At 36.8% G+C, this 27,764-nt stretch overlaps 1 protein-coding gene across 1 annotated transcript; it reads left to right on the forward strand.

The window, feature by feature from the left end:
• The first annotated feature begins 15,312 nt into the window (after positions 1-15,312).
• LOC139152081 (tectonin beta-propeller repeat-containing protein 1-like) lies at positions 15,313-27,707 on the forward strand. Its single transcript, XM_070725171.1, has 6 exons — positions 15,313-15,535; positions 22,958-23,300; positions 23,793-23,978; positions 24,604-24,726; positions 25,492-25,613; positions 27,563-27,707. The coding sequence occupies exons 2-5, from the start codon at positions 23,076-23,078 to the stop codon at positions 25,543-25,545; spliced, it is 588 nt and encodes a 195-aa protein (XP_070581272.1). The 5' UTR covers positions 15,313-15,535; positions 22,958-23,075; the 3' UTR covers positions 25,546-25,613; positions 27,563-27,707.
• Positions 27,708-27,764: the final 57 nt, after the last annotated feature.

Consider the following 27,764-nt stretch of genomic DNA (forward strand, 5'->3'; position numbering starts at 1 on the left):
AAAAAAATAAGTAATGAATTTTTCTTCTCTTATCAGTATTTACAATATTCCACATTTATCTCTGTTCCTTTAACCCTTTGAACCCGGCTCGGACATAAATGTCCGATGACGTCATAGAGTACCAGGGGGTCAGGGTGCAAAGGGTTAACAAAACACTGGTATCATAATATTCAGCCATTGTAGTCTCCATGACAACTACTGCGATATGAAATTGTTTCCTTTCAAGCAGCCATATCTCTGTCACTGTGAATTTATCATTCTTCCCTACAAAAAGGAAAAATAAAGTAATGACAAAGATTGATGTGCATAATGGTTGTTCATGTCAAGAATTCTGTTTTCCTATATGTCCATTTTGTGAGGAGATCAGGATAATCTTCATTTTAGAAAATTCAGTAAATCCTCACAAGGTATGGCATCCAGACGTTGCAGTCAAAAACTCCAAACTAATCCCCACCCTCAAAAAAGTCTCTCTCTGTTATATGTATATGCAATATTATTATGTATCTGCATTAAGGTAGCAACTCACCTCCATTGATACCTATTTTCAATCCGCATTTACACATAAAGAAGAGGTCACACACCCAACATGTAGATTTTTCATTAGCTTGGTCAATGGAGAGTTCAAAAATTTTGTTTGTTTTTCATAAACAGTTAACATACATTTGTTTACCTAAAGACACATTTTTAAGGTTTTTTACTCAAAAGTAAACAAAAAATCAAAAACGATCTTTATGGCAATCTACACCTGTGTATACTGGGCAAACAACTTTGCCATGGTTAGTAGTCAGGACTTGTGTTTAATTCATTATGAGTATTTAAGGCCATCTTTGATGTTTAGTCTTGGAATTCATTTTGAATACTGCCGTACATGAAGGTCATCAACAGCTGCCATAGTCTCATCATGCAATCGAGAGAAAGATTTTCCAAAGTATGTTTCTTTAACTGGCGGGCAAGCAAAGGTAGAAAATTTAACTGTCAGAAGGATCATCTTTGTCCAAACAATAAATATCTAAAATAGCAGTCATGCTACTTTTATTTTATTCTGAACCAACAGTTATGGTACGTATTATCCAGGAACTTTGCAGTTTAGACATTGCCCCACATCTTGTAGTAGATTTGAGCTTTTACATGTAGTATAGGAGATCAACTAAGTTTATATTATCAGTCTCGTCAGTCAATATATACCTCCACATGTGTTTGAGAGTGGGAATCTGGCATAAAAAAGTTTTGAACATACCCAGCAGGGCATGTAGACTTGGTTAATTTGGTGAATTTTTAGCTCACATTTGGTATATGTATATATATTTAAAAGGTTCATATGGTAGGTCGGCAACGTCTGTGGTATGTATGCCTGTCCACATCAAAAACTCAAAACCTGCAGCACCTACCATCGCAGTAGCTGGTGTACATGTGCACCCTAGGGTGGAGATGTGAATTTGTTCAAATGAACATGTCAAAAATATGCAAATGAGGTAAAAACAAGAAAATCCGGAAAATCTCTAAAACTCTGTAATCATAAGCTAGATTTGGTTGAAACTTGGTATGCAGGTTGTTTGTGGTGACTTTAGTTAGATTTGATAAAATGGTGGTAAAATTTTGATAGTTGGATTTTTAGAGTTATTTTTCCCGTTTTTGGTCAAAAAATCTTCTCTGAAAGCACTCGTCCTATTGCCTTGAAACTTGTTATGAATGAACCCAGGGTTGGTCTCTGTCAGATTAGTCCACGTTTTGGTGAAATTTTCATATATGTATTTTTGGGGCAATTTTTCCCATTTTTGATCAAAAAAATCATTTTCTCCCAAAGTTCTTGTTGGATTGCTTTGAAACTTGATACTCTTGATCCTAGGGTTGTCTTCTGCCAGATTTCTTAAAACTGTGGTGAAATTTTCCTATTTGTATTTTTGGGGCAATTTTTCTCATTTTTGGTCAAAAAATCAATTACTCTTAAATCGCACGTCAGATTACTTTGAAACTTAGTATGCATGTTCCCAGGGGTAAATATAGGTAAGTACACTCACTCTAGCCTGCCACATTGAGTCAAATGTGAGCCAAGTGTAGTTCCCCTTGTTTAATACAAACAGAGAAATTAGGCAGCCCGGGTCACGTTTAACTGGTGATGGAACGCGTTACCTTTGAGTCTGCGCAGTAGTGACTTGGTTTCTGCCGTGGGTGAAACTCCCCTGTATCCTCGGAATGTGCATCGCGTTCAACCTACTCACAGGTTTCACATGAAAGCAACACAAATCATCGCGTTCGCTCCACACAAGCATTCACAAATCACAGACTTGAACCAAGTCTACGGGGCATGGAGCTTAGGATTCAGTTTTACTGAAAGGGTTCCGTAGAGGGCTTATTTGCTTTGAGGGGCTGAGACCAGAGGGAGGCCCGGTGCGAGGGGACTGTATGTGTAACCGTTACATCGATCAAAATATGACATTCTAAAATTGAAAATTGGCTGACTAGTAGTTTGAAAATAGTTTCGCCACAAAAGACGGGGATCCATAAACTTTACGTATGCCAATTTCTCGATCATCTGAAGAATAACCGAGTGTCAAAAGCGCCTAGTAATTTGAAAGTTTTCGATAAAGTTTTCATATTTAAAGTTAATTTTGTTGCCCACCGTACGTTATTGAAGAATAATCCTTTCAGACTCAAGGGTAGGTTGTAAGTGGCAAAAGATTATCTCGTCACAATAATGACAACTTCGGTTCTCAAACTCCTTGTCCACTATCTGTAAAAAGGATATGTAGGGTCCAAAGGAGAACCTTATGGGGAACATGGAGAGGAATTTTGAAATTGCAGATGTTTGAACCATTTTGCCTATCTTTCGTTTAAGCCAAATAGTTAAAAAGGGCAATTACAAAAGCAGGTAACCGGTAAACAAGTAAAGTTGGCAATTTCCGTGATTTCTCTTTAATGAAGAGCTCCATAGGAAGCGCCCCATCAAGGTTTGAAAAGACTACTATCCACTGTATGATGGGCTAACAGTGGTCCGCTAAACAATAGAGCTACGTAGACGACAGTTACGTGCATTGTGAACACCCTTACTGTACAAAATCTTACTTCACACATAGAGTGACAACCAGCCATAGATGGTGAAGGCCTATCGTAATCGCCTACTCTGCGTTAGGGAGCTTTCAGTAATTACAGGGGGTGGGCCGGGGGAATTTCGCGCACACCTGTACCGTAAAATGTGACCCTCCCCCTATCCTCCTGTCTAAAATGTGACCCTCCCCCTTGTCCGACATTCTAAAACTTGACCCTCCCCCCAACCACTGCGGTATTCTCCCCAGGAATAACTAAAACAGTATCAGCTAATTTACATAACAATTGGTTCAATTGTTATGTTAGGGACAAATTACAGAGGGGAGGGCTGGTGTTTTGGAGGGACAGTCGCAATTTATCACGCAAGAATTTTTGAAGAGATATGGTATTTCATACATTTGAGGGAGGGTCACCATATTTTGTGCAACTATAAGAGGGCAAGATGTGGCTGATTTAGTGCTTCATCCGAAAATATCAAATCATAATACATGGAGTCTATCAGGCAAATTATTGACAATTTACCCCAACAAAACATGCTATATCTGTATTTTATATATGTTTGATAATGTATTTAAATGTACTTTGCTTGAATAGGGAAGTAAAATGTGCATTTGTGTACAAGAAATTCATTTCTGAATTTCATCTAAAAAGTTGGTTCACTATCCATGGTGTCTATGATGAAATTATGAATAGTTTTTTCCAATACAAAATTAGATAAATCTGTGCATTTATGTATGCTTGATTATTAAGATTATTGTTCTTGATTAGACTAGAGTGGTTACAAGTCAATGGTTGTGTAAGAAATTTGATTTTGGAATTTCACTGAAATGTCGATTCACTATGCATTGGGGTCTATGATGAAACTATGAATAATTTTTTTTCAGTACAAAATTAGATAAATCTGTGCATTTATGTATGCTTGATTATTTAGATTATTGTTCTTGATTAGACTAGAGTGGTTACAAGTCCATGATTGTGCAAGAAATTTGATTTTGGAATTTCACTGAAATGTCAATTTACTATGCATGGCGGTCTATTGTGTACGTATTTTGTTGGTGATTTCCTATTCAGGAAATATCACATGGACAATCAAAGTTTTGGCCATAAAATCTGCTTCTGTCAAAAGTGACCCTCCCCCCAAGATAGGTTTATAAAAGTGACCCTCCCCCTTGAACTGTTTTCTAAAAAGTGACCCTCCCCTAAATTCCCCCGGCCCACACTCCCTGTAATTACTGAAAGCTCCCTTAGTTTATATCAAAGAGAAACAGTCGTTTGCACTGCGCCTGTGCAAGTTTCTTGTTAACAATAATGTATTTGGTGCACAATATCTAGATGCACCTCATCATCATAGCTGCAACATTTAAATTACACGATGTAGATTATGACAGACACTATTAGTTTTAACTTTCTTCAATCACCACTGTACCTTGGATACACAGTTTTTATATTGGTCGTATAGTATGGGTCCCATACGACAGTTCCGGTGAACACGATTGGAACTAATTTGGGATAATTGGATGGTAAAGTAATGTCGATTCAGGCTGCTAATGTAACCTCATCTGCTTTTCTTTTCAAGTTACACACTTTTTTATGAGTTATTTGTAATAAGGCAACATTCAGCTATAGGGCACCTGAAATTTTTGAGAAATTTGAAAAATATAAAGATCCAATTATCCCAAATTAGTTCCAATCGTGTTGGTGACAGTTTCTACAACTGGTGCAATTCCAAGATGGAGAGAGGAAGCAGTCCGCCAAATAGGAAGACCGACAGGGATCGACAGTCCTTGAGGTTGACTCTGGAGGCATGGGTACTTCAACTACTACTCCAATGGTGGCAGGATAGTTGGAGTTATTGGAAAAAGCGAGTAAAGAAGAAATTCCAAACAGCAGCGTCGACACTGTATTGTGTTCACCCACAGGCGCGTGGAGCAGTTCAGTATAGAGCAACATAACTTCCATCTGTGTATACCACGTACACTGGAAATTCCAAATAAATTTGAGCTATGGCCAATAGTTGCCGATCTAACATTTTTTTACATTTATTACACGAAAGGTCTGCACGAAATACATTCGCGGCACTTGGTCTAGATGGGCTTGCACGAAATAAATTCTTTACATTTTTACATTTACATGTAAAACATGTATTACATGTATTAAAATTTATTGCACGATAGGTCTGCACGAAATACATTCTAAGATCGGGTCGAGTCCAGCTGGGCTTGCACGAAATACATTTTTTAATTTAATACATTTTAAGAATGTATTTCGTGCATGAATAAATGTAAAAAATGTAAAACGAGCAGGATTTTTGACTACTGGCCATGGATGAAGCTTCACCTTAAATAAGGTGAATCTACAATTTTTTCATTGCGTCTTTGTATTCGTCAGAAATTTGCATATTCGAAATGGAGGCTACATAAGAAATGTTCAGGCTTTCGCTGAAGACTTTCCCCAAACCAAAAACTTTACATAGGCACATTTCACATTCGTCTCTCTTAGAGCAACATCATAAACTGTTTCAAAACAGCGCATATTTTAGCCAAAATCGAAATGTAGCCACCCCGAGGAACCTGTAAAAATAAATCCTACATAATATCATACAAACTGCTACAGAGACGAAGAGTTTCATTGTTTTAATAAACGCAGGATTCTCAAAAATGTGCTGATATACAAAAAAGGTCAATAGTGCTAGATTCAAATCTACAAACGATGTAAGCAATGCGATTAGTAGAACATTTTGTAACCAATATACTCATTGAAGGACAAGTATGGTATTTGGACGACAATTCCAAGAGTCTGATGATGAAATCACAGGGAACTTAGTAATCTTGTTGTTGTTGTTGTTGTTGTTGTTGTTGTTATTGTTGTTGTTGTTGTTGTTGATGGTGATGATGATGATGATGATGATGACGATAATAAAAAATATTAAAAACAATGTCTCATTCCTTGCTGTTGTTTGTCGATGTTGTAGATAATTGTAAAAGAAAACTGTAATCGTGATCAAAAGACGACGTAGGTCGCCCAACGTCACTCCCGTCCTATTATACAACCAAGGGTGGAATCGAGATGCCCCTGATCAAGGCTCATCAGCCACCTTCAAGGCCCAGAAAAAACACCCCATTCACGAGCGATCGATTGAAATGTGCTATCATAGGCACTGAAATTTATCTCACTGACCTAATTTGGGCTTCACTTGAACTACCGACCTGCAAACGAGTGGAAAAACGGCGATTTCCAAGTCGTACCCGGTCAAAATCGATCACATTTGAACTTCCCGGTCGATGGTGACGGCGCTTTCGTCACTGGGCATTTAAATTGACCATTGGGGGCCCTGTAAAGGCTGCTTCGGCCAGCTCTCATTACCAATACATGAGGAGGCTTGTCCCAACGCAAAATTTCACTACAGTTTAAACTTCGCGGTCTCAACTTCATTCAATTTCTATTCTTGTAGAATAATACTTATATATGGATACCAATGACAAATCAACCCGTCATTTACAGTAAACTATCACCTGGAATACTCATTCACAACGACAATGTACACTCGCTCAAGTACGAGCCCGGATGTTGATTACGCTTGTATCATTGTAACGGGGGAAAGTCAAATACACGGAAGTGTACGCTCTAACTATCGACAGTATATCCTGACGTAAAATGGCAGATTTCCTGACAAAGAGTTGGAAAGTCTCCGTTTATCTGCATGACTATGAAGGTTTTTCTACGTTTTTTCGCGTACTTTTGAACGTTACACGTACGCGTACGAGCAGGGAGCATTGAAACATAAACAATCGGCTGGCCGAAGCAGCCTTTACAGGGCCCCCAATTGGTCAATTTAAATGCCCAGTGACGAAAGCGCCGTCACCATCGACCGGGAAGTTCAAATGTGATCGATTTTGACCGGGTACGACTTGGAAATCGCCGTTTTTCCACTCGTTTGCAGGTCGGTAGTTCAAGTGAAGCCCAAATTAGGTCAGTGAGATAAATTTCAGTGCCTATGATAGCACATTTCAATCGATCGCTCGTGAATGGGGTGTTTTTTCTGGGCCTTGAAGGTGGCTGATGAGCCTTGATCAGGGGCATCTCGATTCCACCCTTGGTTGTATAATAGGACGGGAGTGACGTTGGGCGACCTACGTCGTTTTTTGATCACGATTACAGTTTTCTTTTACAATTATCTACAACATCGACAAACAACAGCAAGGAATGAGACATTGTTTTTTAATATTTTTATTATCGTCATCATCATCATCACCACCACCATCAACAACAACAACAACAAGATTACTAAGTTCCCTGTGGAAGTAGTACCAGCGTGCAATAATTAAATTTGATGGCTATCGGACAAAAGTGTCGAAAATGTGATATTCAACGAGGACCAACACATTAACCCTCAAATATCGCTAAAATAAAAGCAAAGACATGCCAAGCGAACTAAATCTGAGTTGTCAGACATATTTCATGAGAGCTTTTAAATCTGATGAGAAAGAACTGTTTTTACAGTTTAGCTCAACGTTTCTCAATGAAAATTCCAATCCATGCTCAAATAAGGGTAGGCCTAAAGACTTCACTAGCAAACTAAAGTTAACAGAAGTCGAACAATTATTTATAAGAGAAGAGCTTTTGCCAAACGTGCTTGAAATTCATAACTGTCCAGAGCCATCGCTGGATATTGATGATTGAAAAGGTTAAAGACACCGAACAATCGGTTTTTGAGGAAAGGTTTTGAGCAACTGCCGTCAACTTGAAAATACATGACAAAAAGATAGATTGGCCTATCTTTCTAATGTGTACAGCTGCCTTTGCCGTTTATTGAACCACAAGCGACTGCTACGGCCGGCTACGGGCGTTCATTTTGCGCTGTCATATCGATCTCCTTACGTGTGCTTTAGTGGCAAAGGGAATTCACTTTCTCCGGCGCACACGGTGAGGAATTTGCCTTGCGAGGCAAACAATATCAAAACCTCACGAAAAATTTCCCGCGCACGAGAGTGAACTAGCTGAGTAAATAGCATCGTAAAATTCAAATGAGGTACAAAACTGTAAAATTGGTCAAAAATCAAGAACTTAGGCACTGCCCATCTGATCATTGTCATACCTGGTTGTAAAGTATCGCAGGCGACGCAGATTTAGCCGTACTTATGTGATGCCAATTAAGATTGGCTGTTTTCTCTTTTGATGTTTTTTTTTTCATTTTGTCAAAAAATTATCTAAAACCAATGGTCCTATTGCTTTAAAATTTGGTTTACAGGTTCCTAAGAATGACCAAATTTAAAATAGGATCCATTGAAATCATGGTGAAATTTGCATATTTGTATTTTTGGCCAATTTTAACCATTTTTCGTCAAAAACTCTTCTTTAGAACTGTCTATCTCATCACTTTTAAAGTAGGTGCAGAGGTCATTATGAGGTGGATCATTTCACATTTCTGGGGTATAAGATTGATTTGCACTTGTAGAGGAGTAATTCTGTAGGAATGCAATGTCATGTGTGTACTAGTACTTAGTCTGTAAAATGGGAGACACTATTTTTAAACGTACTTCCAGCAAATTTAAGAATGTTAACAGTCCTAAGATTTTATGCATAACACTTGTCAGGATCCAACTGGAGCACGCCAGTCAGGTTTGGTCTCCACTCTCCACACCAACATTACCTTATCAGTCGACTTGAAAGGGTTCAGTGTAAATTTGTAAAATACTTGTGTGGCAGAGTTGGCACAATATATTCATCAAATAACTACAAGTCGCTTTGCACATTTTTCAAACTTCTGCTGTTACAGGAGCGTAGAAATTTGTAGAGATGACTTTCTTTTATAAATGTATGCTTTCTTTTTACAATTGTCCTGAAATTTTAGAGAATATATGTTTTAATGTACCTTTCCGTTCCGTTTTGCACAGCACATCGAACCCATGATAGTATCTAAGATTAGCCTAATGCAAACTTTTTTTCATTCCTACAGCGATCTATGAAATTTTTTAATACAATTTCAACGAAGCATAGTCTTGATATTTTCGTCTTTATTTTGCAAATATTTTTCTTAGTTTTTGTTAGGCTACTTGCTTGTTAATTATTTATCTCCTGGTTGTATGTTTTGTATTTTTTATTTTGCTGGAACTGTACTTGGGCTCAAACTTGTTGTTCCAAGTCAAATAAATAAATAAATAAATAAATAAACATCATTGAATTTACAGTTTGGAAATGAAAATGGAAAGTATAAATATCCAATTGATGAAAAAAAAATGAATGACACATGACCATACCACCCAAAAACATCCCCGACCCGGGTCCCCGACCCTATGCAAGAGACGTTTTGAACTGTGTAGACGTATTAAAGATACACCACAGGCACGCGTATGTTGAGTAGTCTGCTGGATCGATCGATTCTCAGCTCGATCCACGGTCACCTGTGTTCTAATATTTCGCTCTGCGCCTATGCGCCAAACGAACTTGAGTATCTCGAGATCTCGAGATAAAAAAAAATTTAGATTACGCGAAACGAACTTGAGTATCTAGAGATAATTTTTTTTATTTTTGCTGTACGAGTATGTTCCCTACGGGCTTTCATACCAACACACGTGTAGACATATTATTATGTATATGTATGGAGGTATACCTTCTCAGACATAGTTCTGCGTGACAGGGCTGTGTGTTGCTGCGAATCCGTAGCCTCTGCCACTCGGGTAGCTTGGTCATTGGAGAACACGTCAAGGAGTGGCAGGGCTCGTTTTCGCAGCAAGGCTGTGTGTTACCTAAGCCCTGCGTACAGGTCTGTGTGTTCCCGGCGTTATACTGCCTCCATCACTGCCGTACAACGCCGGTAACACACAGCCCTTCCACGCAATGCGGAATTTTGGAAAACAGGTGACCATGGTCTAGTCAGTGCGGACGCAGATATGCGATTTTTCCGTTGTTGCTAAGCATGCTTATGCCAAATTCCATCGTTGCCAAGGGGTCCTGGCGTGCGCTTCAGAGCAACATCAGACTGACTGGGTGACGGTTCAGGTAGGTGGAGCTCTCCAAATTTTCGTTTAATTTCGCCAAGTAAGTTTGAGATGGAATATTTTAAGTAATCTTATTTTGATAATACTGGTCTTTGATCAAAATTGACCGTTCATGCAGTAATCCTCCTCTAAATAATGTAAATATGCCCAAAGAAAATTGACATTCCTGACGATACTGGATTGCATCGTTAGGAGAAAGTTTCGGTATTATGTCCTGCTTTCTGTTGTTAACATTTTCGTCTCACGGCCTTATCTTGAACAATTTTGGTAATTTCCGTAACAGTTTATGTATAGGATAGATTTTGTGAATATCGCTTCTGGAGGAGGTCATTTGACAGTACGATAGCGTATGAAATGCAGACACCTGAAAACCGGAAGTACATTAACTTTCCAGGCGATACAATTGATGATAACTTCGTTCACAATATTCATATTTAGTATCACGGTCGTTTAATCCAGTTATTTGTTAGGGAAGCATTAAGTTGACAATCTCCTGTCGCTTACTTAATGTATTATCATGCAGAATAGCTATAACCGTCGCGGTATTTCAAAAACAATACCATGCAAGTTACCCTCGAGCCACAGTCACTTGCTGTTCGATATACGGCGATGGCCGCTTTGGTATGCATTAGAAACATAGGAAGTCGGGAAATGGAATAGCCGCTATACGCACGTACAGCCGAGTTCGGAGACGGATTTTCCTGTCAAAAAGCTATAGTTTACTCAATAACCAGCATCGATGGCTTCCAATACGTCTCTAAATCAATACCTGTTTAGTTTATCGTCAATAACGATCTTCTTGCATTTTTGGGTACGATTTCCGATTCTTCTTGATTTTTCTCTGAGTGTTTACAATGTGACGTAGTATTAAACATGAAAAAAACAAAGTCCCCTTCCTATGACCCGCGTCTTTAGCCATAGTAGTGACTATTTTTTAGCTTCACCTGTACACATTAGAGAAAATGATAGTCTAGAGGGCGATGCTGTATACTAATTAGGCTGAAGTTCATATCAAGCATAGGGAGTCTATTGGGAGTTCACATCGGATGTGCATTAAGTTTGTGAGATGAGATCCTATCAGAAACAAATGAGAGCATTTAAGTCGGACGATTCCACAGAACAGCTGATATGGAAGGATGTTTTGTGAAAATCCTGTTTTATATAACAATATCTGCTACTGATATCTGTTAATATATCATGCATGTTTATCCATTGAAGTGATAATTTTCAAAGAGTGTCATTCTTTGTACAATTTACGCACTAAATTGTCCTAACAATTGACTGAGACTTGATAAATAATCATTGACAAATACTTTAAAACATATGTATAATAAATGACAAATTTGCTGGTTTTTAATATGCATGTATATTAATAAGTGGTGTGAACTTATTCTTTCAGATCAACACTACATGGACTGACGACCAGTGAACGTTATGCGTGACAGGACTGAAACGTTTAAATTTATTTTTGACATGTTATTACAACAATGATTTATTGCCATTAAAGACATTAATCATTATTACAATCTAGATTTCTGCAATTTTATGAATTTTGGTTGAAAATGAACGCAAAGTTCCATTATAAAATGGTGACAGTGATATTGAAAATGTAGAAGCGAAAAGCTGCTTGGTGTGGAAGATTCAGAGTCATTTATCATAAACATTACATGTTGATAGTATTGTGAAAAAATAAAGAGTAATCTGTATCTTCTTGCCAGAATTTAAGCATTTTTACCAGTTTCAGCAAGGCGTCAATTTTATAACAGTTTCATTTTACCATATTTTGATTATGGTCTCGGTATTTGGGGTTGTTGTAGTCAAAAGGATATGGATCACTTGAACTGTCTTTTAAAGCGGGCAATGTGACTGATTTTGAATTGTGACATTGGTACCTCATCCATTGAAATGTTTACACTTCTACAATGGTATCTGCTATCTATCGTTATAAGTACAGCCTAATAGTGTCTGTTTACAAGGGTATGTTGTGGTCTGTCTCCTCCATACATCCGGGATATAACAACGAAGTACAAAGATCCACAAAGATTTTAAGATTTATTAGTAATAAAGCTCTACAAGTTACATTTGCTAGAACCGAATTATTTAAGCAGTCTTTTTGAGTAATTACCTGTACAACAATTTGCCTTCAGCAATAAGAAGTTGTACAAGTGTTAGAGGTTTTAAGCAGGCTTGTTACAAATTTTATCGACAAAGCGTTTTCGACACTTTTACATGAAACCTGTCTGTGTTGTAATGTTGTTGTTATCCTGTACTTTGTCTTCTGTGTGTAAGTTTTCTTTGTGCTCGACGCTTGTAGAAAAGAGGCGTATACCTATCATGGCTAGAGAGTTAAAATAAAGTTTATAGGTCCTATTGTTGTTGTATTGTTATAAGATACTTATTGCATCAAATTGTATAAGATTTATAAAAAATACGTATTTTAGTTTAGGTAAATCGCATAACCGTACTTTTAGAACAATAATTGTTAAAATAACTGAACTCAGGTATAGCCTTGAAGCTGTGATACTTGTAATTTTTTTTCCCTTTCTGGCTCAATATGCAAGTGTGCATTTCAGAAAAATCAGTGACAATCAGTAATAGTTCATTTATGTTTTTTTAGTAAATTTATATTGGCCACTTTAGAGATACAAGGCTTCAGTAAATCACCTCATTTTTTATGCTTAATTTTCTGCACTTTTATGGGGAGATACTTTCTTCGGCGCAAAAGTTCAGGATGAGAAACGGTAAACGGTAGCCGACTGGTTTTTGTGTGAGGCCTAGCAGCTAGGCGATGTTGCTGTGAGTGTGTGGGGGTTCGAATCCCGTTTGGGTTATAGTAAAAATTATATTTGAGAAACGCTACAATGAGTATCGTCGCTAGAGGGCAACCTTCACGCATGCGCTTTAGCTGTTATTTTAGGGATTTGCAAGGACTACCTGTACCTGTCAGTGCTATTTTAAGTTAACATTTCCGTCTCACGGCCTTATCGCCAAAACTGAGGGCATAGCGTTTAAGTTGGATGTCTGTGTAAAAGGACAGTGACAAAATCGACCTTGGAGAAGAACATGTAATGAGCATGACCGGAAATTCAGGAGTGAATGAGTTGTATTTTCTGTCAAAACGCACGAGACAACATTTTGACTTCGCGATTTTTCAGCGATATAACTAATAAGACACTAAATAATGTACGATTTGGTAAATCTAACTATTTATCTTTCAATTCGCCTAGTTATAATTAACATAAGTTGAATTCTCGATGAACTACAGGCGATATTTCTTTACAATGTATAGCGCTAGATTTAGTGATTTTTTTTTGAAATTTTCGCGTTCCATACCACCCACGAAGGAAAATCGATTTTGCGCGTCTCGGGTATCTGCGTCCGCACTGTAGTTCTCTGTCCATTTTCTATGGAAGACCGGTCACGACATGCGACATGCGACCTGCGACTTCAAAACTGCGACCTGCGTCCTGCGAGTTTGAAACATGCGACCTGCGACATCGGCATTTAGACCTAGGTGTAACCTGCGACTTCACAACAGCGACCTGCGTGTTTGTCAAACTGCGACCTGCGACTTCACAACTGCGACATGCGACAACAACACGTAACGTTTCATGGTGTTTTCCTCAGTATTAGATTGGAGGCGTCTTGCGTGAACTTTAATCCTTTGAGCGCCAAAGTCTATTTTTGTCCCCTTTATATAATAATTCCCTGTCAATTTTTCTCCAATTTTTGCAAAAATTTTGGGAAAAACCTGTAGCCAATGAAATGTGATGTCGATTTGGTCCAAATTATCAAAAATTACAGAAAATTCATACAATTGGTAAAATTTTGCACTAAAATTTTGGTGGGAGAAAATTACAGCGCTCAAAGGGCATGAAGGGTAAAACGTGGAAAGGAGATTTAACGTTCAACATCGATCAATTAATAAGCCATTGCTTTCGCTTTGGTAAAGCGTTCACACAAGTCTGGCAAAACTCAATTCATGTACACACCAGTTCACTCATTTTCATCTGGAGAGATAATTTTATGACGGAAATGTTGACAGTACGTGTTAATGCATGGAAAATAATATGCTACGTGATCTAGGCATTTATATGTTTATATTATAATTATCAAATTATTTTAGATATTCTTCGTCTGCCTTACCTCGCTTCTTTCCTTATGTTATCGACAAACCTTTTGATTTTTAGATATCTCTGGTATTTATCCTCATTTCACTGTGGTATAACCATCTAGCTGTCTGTTTAATTCATTGTCCCCCTGTATCATAACTGCGTCAGTGTCATTGCAAACATTCGAATTTTTAGTTATTGTCGTTCATTTTCTAACATTTCCAGTTTTGTTCCAATTCTCTAGTGATTGATCATCGGATGTTGCCATCTTTTCGTCTAATTTCATTTTTACTTTTCGTCAAAAAATCGAATTGATCCAACTTTTGTTCAGTTGGAAAAATAAAAATATTCTTACTGGTTAACTTCGGACTACATTTGCCTACACAAAAACATATGCAAAGTAAAGCAGTTAAAATAATACTGATATTGACAGAAGTGCAAACATATTTGCTAACCATGAATAGCCAGAGACCGACTCAGTTCTTTATAGATAACGCGAGTTAAAACTGTAAAACAGGACATAATTAAACCCTACTACAATCCTATTTTCAGTCTTTAAGCCTAATATGTACATACTATAATATGTACATATTATTTTTTGTGTGTATATAATATTTTAGATCATGTAGGCAGAAAAGTTCCGAAACTATTAAACACTGATGTAGACGTTTAAAACCCTATTGCTATTGCATTATTTCAGATCAGTTTGCCTTTCGTAAGAAGAAAATAAATTTGTGCTCTTCGTTTGTGGAATTCTCTACCGTCACAGCTTCATGCACTTCTATCGCTGGTTGAATTCTTTCGCTGGCCGATTTTTGCGTAGGCCAGCGGTGCGAAAATTATGCTCTGGTCGCGAGAATGCGGTAAACCGGCTGTTTTAATATAGTGCAATGGTGTCCCTCGTGTTTTTCAGGCTCGTGTTCAGAGCAATGGTGCGAACAAATCAAGACTGATATCGCAGTTTGACAAACACGCAGGACGCAGATCGCTGTTGTGAAGTCGCAGGTTAGGCCTACACCTTGGTCTAAATGCCGAAGTCGCAGGTCGTATGTTTCAAACTCGCAGGACGCAGGTCGCAGTTTTGAAGTCGCAGGTCGCATGTCGCATGTCGTGACCGGTCTTCCATAATTTTCTATACAGCTGAACCAACAATAGTGCAGCGCAGCCAGCGGTAGAAAGGGGTGACAGGGAACTGAGGAATGGCTCAACAACAAACAAATATGACCTGTGACCCTCGATTGAAACAATCCGTGCTTCTCGCTGGGCGCTGAATAGCCAAGCTAAACGCAATGAAACGAACGGAAATCTGAACTTTGAATGTATTTAAGCGATGGATCATCTTAGTTATGTGTAGTCCAGCATATTTCAAAAGGTGACAAGGTAGGTCATGTTCATGTTTTCAAGGGTACCACCTCTTTTTTCTGTAGTGTAGTAGTACACGTACACGGCCGTTGAGTCTGAAGTTTACCTCCGTGCGTCAGCTATGCCGTACGCGTGTACATGTAGCAAGAAGTGCGTCTTTCTTTTTATCTCCATGTTGTAATCCATACAATCGATAACTCTGTATGTGTTACAGATCTATGAGGAAACATAACTTTGGCTTTAACCCTGCGACTAGATAAAGGGACTGGTCAGTTTCTTCGGTGGGGGGGGGGGAGGGGAGCGGTGGATTATTTTTTGCCGATGTCAAAAAGTGGCTGACCCCCTCCCATTTCACATTTTGAAAACAGGATGACCCCCTATTCCAAATTTTGAAAACAGGGTAAACCCTACATATATATATATATATATATATATATATATATATATATATTATAAATAATATATATATATATATATATATATATATATATATATATATATATATATATATATATATATATATATATATATATATTCAGGGATAGAAATACTTTTTATTTCTTGTGGCAAAAGTTTGCCACCGGATTTAAAATCAGGTGGCAATTATGAAAAATCTGGTGGCAGTTTAACACATCATGTGATCGGTATAATACAAGATTTTGTCATTATTGCCACATACTCATTCTAATTTATAAACTCTTGAAAATATGGTGAGTACTGTACACGTCACAAAAAGTCAACCCATACTGCAGGCCTCGAAAAAAAAAATTTCAACCTTACTAACCGTGGGACACGTGAATTTAATTTTTACTTGGCCGAGAGGAAAAATTACTTGCCCTAAATTTCTAATAACTGTACCAGTAATTTGTAACAGAGAGCAAGAGTTTGGCCATATGAAGTGAATTCAAAGAGGGAAAAACAGATTCAAACATGAACTACATGTACATCTTGTTAAAATGAAGGACTTACCAAATCTGAAATGCCGCAGAAGAAATGTGAGAATACTTTAGTCTTTTCTGTAGATTTGGCCATCTACCGTAGAAAACATCTTTGAATTTGGAATTTTTCCACAACCTAGTCCAAATTAAAATCTTTGCATAAGAGTAATAAGATTGTGTGATTTACAATGTGCATGGCTGGCTGCTGCTCTTTATTATCAAGCTGACATCACTAACAACTGCTCTGCTAGTGTTTATCTGCCAATGCATACACACATGTACATCTGCAACCCTTTTACCTGTTTACATGTTTACTCACTGAGCACAGCAGTCTTTCAAAGTTTTATTTTGATAAATGTATTCGTCAAGAGAGCAGATAAGATTCAAGTTTCGTTTTTCGTTACTCTTCAGTGCAGATTTGTTTTCTGTAAGTGAGAGCCGATTCCTAACAACCAAGGTCACGTAATTTGAAACTGTCTGCATCATGCACTACGTAGCTGCAATGTGTGGCCTCCTTGTAATTGGTCGACTGAGCCCGTTTCGACTACGATGTAAACTTGTAATTTTTCAACTGGGTGTTGATTTACGTTGAACAGTAAGCATTGCCGAGATCCATGGCTTCGAATAAGTTTACATCCATTTACCAAGCACATGGTGCAATTACACTATCGCGTGAAGCCGATCGACTGTCATACGACTCCATACACTTGCACAAAGAGAATGGCAACCACTGTCAAGAGCATACCACTTTACGGCATACACATACAATCAGTGAGTTCACTCCGTGTCGTCGGAGAGAACATGTCGCAAAACTCTATTTTTACGACTTTTTGTGTTTTACAACAGCAAGAACGATTATTTTGCGATGTCGGGCGGATTTTCAAGGGTTTTCAGAAAAACTTTGAAAAGTTGAAGGACTTACAATGATTGTAGGCGTGTACAGACATAATGAATACGTTTTCAAGCTTGCATTGTCCAGGGCTTAGTTAATTCAACCGCTGGTGCACTTGCCCGTCGGACGGGAAGCATATTGATTTTACTTGCCCGAATGCAAAATTCACTAGCCACGGGCGTCGGGCGATAGGAATTTTCGAGCCCTGATTACTGGCTAATGAATTGCAAGTATTTATTATTATTTAATTTATGCAGGCTGCAGTTTGGCTTTGTTTTCAAAATGTCACAACATGCTTTTATCTTGTGCCCTATGACTGCATATGCGGCTATCACAGAGGGCAACAATGTCAATGTAACAAAAGCTGCTGTCATCGATATGGATATGTCATCGAGATTAGCCAATCACAAGTTTGGATTCACGCTATGTTTTCATTCATGCCAAAATGTCGCAATTAGTTCGGGGTTTTTTTTGCTAATGAGTTTTTCCGCCGTCAGACAACGCGTGTTCCTTTGTTCAAGCCGTAGGATCGATGACATGATGACCCAAAATTTAGTGGCAGAAAAATACCACCAGAAAAAAATTTTGGTGGCAGATTGATAGTTTTCGGTGGCAAATGCCACCATTGCCACCGATTATTTCGAACACTGATATATATATATATATATATTATATATATATATATATATATATATATATATATATATATATATATATATATATATATATATATATGTTTTCAAAATCTGGAATAGGGGGTCATATATATATATATATATATATATATATATATATATATATATATATATATATATATATATATATATTATATGTTTTCAAAATCTGGAATAGGGGGTCATATATATATATATATATATATATATATATATATATATATATATATATATATATATATATATATATATATATATATATATATATATATATATATATATATATATCAGGGCTCGAATTAGCGGTAGTCCCGCGTCCACAGACTATCAACTTTTCCCTGGGACTACCAAAACCCATGAAACGGTAGCCCACACGGACTACAAAGCCTGAGACATGAAATGACTTAGTGGGCGACATGATGGTGACCGACGCTCATACAGTCAACCTAGTAGGACACAGAAGGCCAAACTATGACTTTGTTATGCAAATTGAAATGCGACAGTGCAGTCAAATTTGTCGCAACAAACTTCAATAAAATATCATTATCTGAACTGATGTACTTGGATGACAGGTTCGGGAAATGATGGCCAATGAAAATTCATTTCCATAGTTATTTAATCACAATGTATCAACTACAATTAAACACAAAATTATTCAAACTGCAAAGAAAAACCTGTCGGGCCATCCACAAATTTCGCTTTCCGAAGTGTACGAGATCATCTCATGATAGTGCACTACGGTGGAGAAATATAGCCAAAATTGCCACGAAAGTATAAGGAAATGACTGTACCAAGTTGTTATCCTGAAATATATAGCCAATCTTTTTATAGCCATGTTATGTTTACATGTGCTGAGTGAAAATTCGTTGTCATGGCGAACATCAAAATCTGCATAAGCTCTGCGTATGTGTGAATTGGTCGTCATACTTTGAGGCGTCACCGTTGTCCACTACATATGCGATACCGTTCTCCTAAGGTATATATGATCTTCAGGTATCGATGTCAAATTCACTTCCTGCATGGTTAGAATCATGCAAAATAAATCTTTCATTGTCTAGATGTAAATAAAATATCCTTTACAAAAAAAATCTTCATTTATGCATGGGCTACCAGACCTTATCACCGGGCTACCAACTTCAGAAAATGGTAGCCCAATGGGACTACCAGGGAAAAAAGTTAATTTCGAGCCATATATATATATTATATATATATATATATATATATATATATATATATATAATATATTATATATATATATATATATATATATATAATATATATATATATATATATATATATATATATATATATTATATATATATCATGCTTTGTTTCAAAGACCGAAGACCGAATTTTGATACACAGATAAAGTTTGGGTCTGTAACTCACCTCTTGATTAAAATAAGTTGAGATACAAGATGAAATACATCTCTGAAGCAGCACATTTGGGGTGTGATGCACACAAATATTAGGGCGACATAGACGCGATATATCCTACCGCTCTTTAAAATGAAGATAGTATCGTTCATACACAAATATATTGACACTTCCTCACAGTAACGGTATGTCAGATATTCTTTACCAAAGTTTGGGCTGTAACAGACCGGGGTGTCCTAACGATGTACACCAAGAAGTTCAAAATAACAATGGGATGACTCCTGGCGACTGCGACAAAATTTGACATCAAATGCAACGAGCAGTGTCAGCGTCCAGCTCTCCCTGCATTGGGCAACACACTCTGCACAACTGTTCATCACAGTTGCAGTCATCGCATGTCTGGATTATTTCAAAACTGCTTGTTTTCTGGTACAATTAACGTCCAAATTATCCATCAAAAATAGATCCTGTAACTTCACTGTGCCACCTCTGAATGTTGTGACGGTCGACATATACCATATACGCGTCAATCAATTTTTAATCAATTAATCAATTTTTAATATGCCAAAAAAGCCAGGACTATTGTCCTCATGTAAATTTACAAAAAATTGTAACTTTTTTCTTTTGATTTGAACTCTTGACCCATTTTCTGTGTGACTGCAGCAGGTATTTTTGACCAGCATAGTGTTGTTCGTGTTGCATGCGAATAAAATGCAATGTCTATATGAACGTAATGTAATAGCAATAACCCCCTTCGCAGTCGGGTATACACTCGATTTTGGTACAATTCGCTCCATATAGCACTCGCCTATCGGCTCGTGCTTTATGTCGCGCATTGTACCAAAATCTCGTGTATACCCTCCTGCGGCGGGGGTTATTGCTTAATTATACATCTACCATCGAGAACAATAGAATTTTTCATGCCTTAAAAAAGCCGTACGGATGCCCGTTCTGTAACACATACGGTTTCAAGGCACCCACCACCCTGCAGCTGTATCTGTGCGTTCACTGTGGAACGGTTTCAAGGGACTCATTGGACGAGTGCCAGAACATGTCTCGTGCCCTCTGTACGTACGTGTGTAGTGCACACACACACACACACTATCCAGAACTTGCAGAAGTGCGTCCGAGATAGTGTTCCACACTTGCGCTATAAATCGGAAGAAAAATTGTTGATATTGCATGAAAACAGTCATTACTCTGACAATTTGATGCCCCAGTCACAAATGTAAGATGTATAATAATAAGGTTATTACGAAAATACCGCAAAGGATGCAGTCGGACATTGGCGCTGCGCATCGCCCTCCACTTCGCGTCGGGCGATTCGCTGCACCAATGTCCTCGTGCATCCTTTGCAGTATTTTCGTAATAACCTCATAATATATATATATATATATATATATATATATATATATATATATATATATATATATATATATATATATATATATATATATATATATATATATATAATATATTTATATTTTATATATATTTATATTTTAAACAGTCATTCTGTGTTTTAATGAAATTGTTGACATGTCAGTTGTAAGATAGGAATTTCAAAGTGTCATCTTAAAGTTTGAATACAGTACATTTTGTATGAGCTGTATTTTGAATGAGCTGTGAATGTATTTCACACTTTCTATGCATAACCAGATGTCGTGAACTGTTGTACAGAAATGGATGTCAATCATTACCGGTATATCAAAGAGGAAAAAGCAGTAAATCAAAAACTTTGAAGGGTGTTCAGATTGCCAGCCATCCAATTAATCACCTGAGGAGCCATAGAGAGCTATTTCAGCCAATCTGATGTGTGCAGTGTCTGAGAGGACCTTTTCTTTTAATAAAAGCACAGCTAGTAATGACAAAAACTGCCTTTTGTGAACTGTTATTTTAGTCATAAAAAAGCATTTTTTACTGAAAATCTATGACACAAAGGAAAATAGTTGCACCAATGAGAAAGAAAAATGTTTTGTCATTTTTCTATTTCCAAAGTATGTCACTGTATCAAATATATATATTGTGAAATATTTGTGCATGTTGGCCTTCTCATACTGAATTCTCATAGAGAAAACAGAAAAGTATCAGGAATTTGTCATGCTTTTCATATGAACTGTAGATTTCATAATGGTACACTTTCACTTAGCAAACATCAAGATATCTCTGACATAAATCTCTGATTTACAAAAGTATGGCACCTGAAGGGCGCGCCGAAAAATATGAAACATCCTGATATCTCTGATACATATGTCTTATATATTAAAGTCATGAGCAGGAAGGGCAAGACACCATGAAATTTTAGATTTCATTGGAAATTATAGTTTATGCAGAAAATAATGACAATTTTGTTTTGCAAAAGACAAAGAGACAAACAAAGACAAACAAAAGAGTCATAAGGAAAATTGAAATGAGAACAAACAAATTTCTCATTTTGTTGTCATCATTGTATAGAATTTCAAAATGAAATGCAAAAATTATACACATTGACCCAGTCAGAGTGGAGTTATATTCTGTTGAAATGTTGAAAACAAGAAAAAAAAGAAGCCATGAAAATTAGGCTATCTATTATTATTATTATTATTATTATTATTATTATTAATTAAAACTTCTTTAAAGTGCACTACACATACGTCTAAGTGCACTGTATATCACAAAGAAATTTAGAAATGAAGTAAAAACGGCGTAAAATGAGCAACATTTACATAAATTTTTACTTCTTTCTCACCCAACTTACAACTGCTTGTCATGCTAAAGAGTAAACCCTACCAATATTTCATCATGGGTTAACAATTACTATCAAAATAACTTTAAAAAGTCAAATTAAGCAAAAAATGCTGCCTAAATGTTTGATAACCGAAACAAAAAGTCATGGCAATGACCTTCTGTGAAAACAAATGATGGATTTATCAAAGATTAACACAAACCTGGCAGTCAAATAACTAATTCGTTTGATAAAGATTTGCTTTGGTAGTTATTAGGAAGTCAAAATATATTTCAACCAATATTTTGACATAGAGTATTTTGTGTTGATGCCAGCATTTAGGAAGTAAAATAATTTTTTTTCGGGTAACAAGTAAATCACTTCATTAACTTCCCTATGGCTGAAATATAAGATAAAAATTGGCCATAAACAGAGCTATTTCTGCTCAGTGAGGGCATTATTTAAAAAAGCCTTTGCGTCAACAGTATTTTTTTCGATTACTGACTGTAGATTGATGGACATTGGTGGAGAATATGAATATTAAAGTCACAAGAAGATGTGCTTAAATACAGATTACCCCCATCCAAATAATCAACATTCAATACAACATATGAATATTTATTGTTAACAATGTATTTGGAAAACAGACTGAATGACCAAACTAAAAAACTTAAAACATGCACGTTTTCACCCCAATTTTGAAAGACGCCATGGCCAGAAACACTTCTATTTATAGCCTTACTGCTATCTTTTTGTGTCTCGTTCACAATATCCATGCTCTTTGACAACAATTATTCACACTGTAATAAGATTCTGTTCAAATTGCTGAATCACTATTTATCATCTTCCCTACAGTGAGACAAACCCATGCTGTATATGACCAGAGTTAACATTGAGTGGGCCTAGTGATGTGAGGAAACAGTTAATGTGGTGGCCATTACTCTGAGAACAGCTGTCTTGTCACTGAGTAACCATGTCATCAACTTATCTGTGGGGTGTTGACATCTTTGGCAACACCTACTTATTATCCAATGATGGACAATACTGGGAAGAGTTGAAAGGTCAACAGCTTGAAATGAAAAGAGTGTCAGCTGTTCAACGATGTGCATGGGGACTAGGCTGTGATCATCAAATCTATGTCTATGTCCACTCTACTGATGTTCCAATAAGACTGCAAGTCAACACATTTGAAAACCAGGTATTGTAATGGTTTGACTTCTATCAGTATATGTGCTTTGTATGCAAAACATTGAAGAAGGTTAGACATGTTAGTTGTTCAGTACTGAAATTAAACGGTTATTCTAGTAGTATTAGTATGTACAGTACTAGACATCAAATTCACTCATATATTTTTGGAAAATTCTAATTTTATATCAGTCACACTTAAAATTACAACCATGTTATATTGTAATGTTGCTGCAAAAATCAAATTAATCAGTGTTTTAGCATTCATAGCATTTCATTTATGAAGAGCATAATTTCATAAAATGTACCAAAATAATCTGATCCTGAACATCAAAATTACTCACAAATTTTAAGAGAATGTAGTATTTTATGCAGTATAAAATTTTTAAATTCAAGCTGCAGTACCGCTGTTGAATCTCGTAAATTATTGTAAATGTGTAACGTTGTGAGAAGCTACAAATGTAAAAGTTAAGTGAATGATATAATTTCATGTCAATGTTTGCAGCGTTGGAATCCAGTGGATGGCTTCACAGCAAAGAAATTGCTATTCCATGATAGGTGGGCATGGAGTAATGAAGATGGTACAAAGCAGTGTCCAAGAAGTATCTTTAAATTACCGTCAGAAAACTGGAGTTGGGAAAGTGACTGGTGTGTAGATGAAAACATTCGAGGAAACCCAACTGGAAAAGGAGTAAGTTTTGAAAAATTAAGTACTGCCTAAAACTTCATTGCATAGAATTAAAAAATGCAGGTGCAAACTGAATTAAGCATGATTATTCTTTTGTTAGATAACAGCAATCTAAAAACATGATGACATACATGTATTGTATGAAGTCAATTATTAACTCAGTGTGTATGTCAGACACCTCTTTTTTCCATTATCAAGCACAATCTGTCAACTATTTCTGGGTCAAAGATTGGTTGTTGAAATCAAAATGAGATGAACATCATAGATTACATTAACACAATTCCAATTTTAGATGAAATGATAATATGTGCAGTTTGGTTTTATGTGTCAATATAGACTCAGCAACATAATGCTATGTACGTGAGAGACCCCACAGATATATATCAGTTGATTGTTGCCCACATTTTGATATCTGCATTGTGAAAGACATGCACATACCAGCTGCATCTGTACACATGCATGTACGTAGACATGCAGTCATTCACACTTTCACAGTGACACTCATGATACTTATAGTTATGTAGTGAAACTCCAACCAAATATTTTCCCAGAAATGGACAAGATTAAATATTTAGAATAATATACAAGCTCTAAATCTGAATAAATTTATGTGTTATTACGTTTACAGGGTTGGCAGTATGCTGTCAATTTCAAACGGCACTATACAGCTGACAAAAAATGGAATTCCTGTGTGAGACGAAGGAAATGGATAAGATACAAACGATACCATGCTGTGGATATGTGGGCAAAGGTAAATATTGATAATGTATACATTGTACATGGACTTGAAAGTCATTCACTAGCAATGAAATTGGTGTGTCTTTTGAGTCAAGGACAATCAGCACAACCCATGATATCAGGCATTACTGCAAATGTAAATGCAGTAGACTGAAGGGATTGTAATATTGGTCAGAGATTGATTATTCATGATGAAGTGCAAAATTTCATTGTGATATTTTGTGACTAGTGACTAGTTCATGACAAAAGTAGTAATGTGCAGATCATTGAAGAGAATAGAATGATGTTCTTCAGTAAACCAGTACTTCCAGGGTTGAATAATTCAACACATAAACCAAAAACTTTCCAAGATATCAAAGCAACAAGAATTTTGTTAAATATTATTACAGTAATACATAACATGTCAATAATGACAGTCAACTTGTACCAAAGTGATTCTCAATGTACCTATCATTAAGTTGTCCCTGATGAAACAAAACAACTCAACATGTACATTTTAAAGAATCATGTAGTCTAATATTTTCTAGTGATCTTTGGTCATACAACTTTGTAACTTGCCTTATATATAAGTGGTAATAGTTTGACACATTTTATTGGTCAAGTACCACCCTTAATTCTGATTCTCAAAAAATTCTTGCCATAGTGCTACCCTGAAATAATAGAATTTCTGCATTAAACTAATATTACACATCAGTAAAGTCAACACAAAGAGTGTGCTCTCTTTCTTGATCATATATGGATCATATATGGATAAGATTGACTTTTGTTGTGACAACAGGTGGAGAGCCCCTTCAGTGATGCATTACAGAACCATTCATGGACATTGCTGTAGGGGGATCAGAGGTACAAGGTCAAGCTGAAGGATACCTTGTTGTGTGGGCTGTCACTGTTCTTGGAAGAGTAAGTCATACATCTCATTTCACGTGAAGTGGCCTGAATTGCCATCTGTTTGATGTAAAACAGGACGGATAAAAAATCTGAATTACCCCTGTTCTGTGTCATCAGCTGGAACTTTCCTGCACTATACCTTTCATACATACACACAGCCAGTGTTCCCTCTAAGCCAATATGACGCACCATGACACAAAAAATTCTCTGTGACGCAAAAATTTTGAGTTGAATAGGAAATAATACCTGGTGACTCAAGAAAAATTAGCAAATTTTCAAATTGACTCAAAAGTTTTCTGTAATCCTGTTAGTTAGAGGCACACTGCACACAGCAACGCTTGCGTGCACAGACGCATCTGTCGCAATTGATGCGGTGCTTATACATGACACTTTAACAAAAAAGTAATGAGGAAAATTCAGATATGGAAACATGGAAGGCATGTCCAATGAAATTTCAAGTCGCTTAGGCTTTAGTTATTCTCAAGAATAGAATGGGGCCTTGTTGATCGATTTAATAGCTCAGTTGTGGCTCCAGTCGTACGGCTAAATGTGGACAATGTGAGACAATGATTGACAGGTTCACAAGACCAAATCCATATGTCTGACTGGTAAAGATGGCATTTGGTGTATCAAAATTTCAATGAAAGTACCCAGTGACCATTTGCATACCTGTAGGCTGATGGGCCATTTTACTCATTAAATTAAAGTAATCCCAGGAAATAAAACCCACATAGCGACAATATTTTGGCAGTCTTCAACAATAATTTTGATCCATCCACATCAAACAAAAAGGAAGAAGGCTGTTCGTGTAATAAATATATATATTCCCATGGAATTTTTCTCTCTTTGTAGAGTTGCACAACTTCTCGCCTTTGGCTCCAAGTTGTACGGCTCCATAAATATCTAACTCATATTTATCAAAGAGCTAATAATATCTATCACAGTACTTACGGTATATGTACATGTCGTTCATTGAGCATCTGCTGTTGGTACCAGGTTTGACTTCTGTCCGTTACTATTACAGTAGCACTTGACAACTTATTGCACTTCTACAATGCAAGGCAAGACCTGTAAGCTAGTCCTCATTATATATATACAATTTGCCCGGTGCAAGAGGGCAAATTGTCTCGTGCTGCAAGGGCACATGAACCCATGTACTAAGGCAATAATATTTACATTACATGCCTCTTCACAGTCAATGTTAATGACATGTACAATGTAGTTACATGCAGGGCATTCTCAAACAATTTTACAATTATCAACCAGCATCAAACAGATTTTAAACGAAATTCAAAAAAGCAGTGCAGGCATGGATATTTAACATCTAGCATTAAGCGCCTACCTGGATGAGGCTGCCTGGATGTCAAAAACGCCAAGGGGCTTCACCTGACGGAGTCACCATGGAAACTGGTCCTTACATCATTCACGCTGACCACTAACTCAACAGATGTTCCTATTCAAATCAATACACTGATATGCACTCACATCGAGGCATGAAATAAATTACCCAAAACATCATGAGAAAACTACCCGTATATTTTTGATCTGACCTTCAACTGCATACAATTTTCAGGAAGGAACAACTCACTGGTAGACTAGTTCTCTGGTTGCCTTGTGTTTGTGTATAACTCTTGTGTATTTGCTCAGACCAATTCAGTAGTTTCTGGATCGGTTAGTGACTAAACCACCTTGCAAACACCCTATAGTGAATTACAAGTGGTCAGGCTTTGTGGTGACATTATTATACCGTGTAAACCAAATAATTGACAAGGACCCTTGGCACATGATATAATCAGTTTATCATGAGAACCATTTTGAAATTACAGCTCATAGTTCTTGAAATTTGATTGGTTAGATTTCTTGTCACATAATGATGTTAACATAGCATGAGTGTGCAGAAATGATTTGGAGATCTGATTCAAATTTTATGAACAATGTTTAAAACATTGTATTTTGTGCAGATCTTTGTACGAAAGGGAATCCACAATAAATGTCCAGAGGGAACTCACTGGCAGGAAGTCTACACAGATGATGACAGAGAAGTGACTCAGATTTCTGTGGGCCCTAAAGGATCTGTCTGGGCAGTATTATGGGATGGAATGGTTGCCGTTAGAAACGGTTACTCTCATGATCATCCAATAGGTGAGAAATTAACCTGTGTTT

The sequence above is a fragment of the Ptychodera flava genome, chromosome 15, assembly GCF_041260155.1.
Source record: "Ptychodera flava strain L36383 chromosome 15, AS_Pfla_20210202, whole genome shotgun sequence".
NCBI classification, from domain to species: domain Eukaryota; kingdom Metazoa; phylum Hemichordata; class Enteropneusta; family Ptychoderidae; genus Ptychodera; species Ptychodera flava.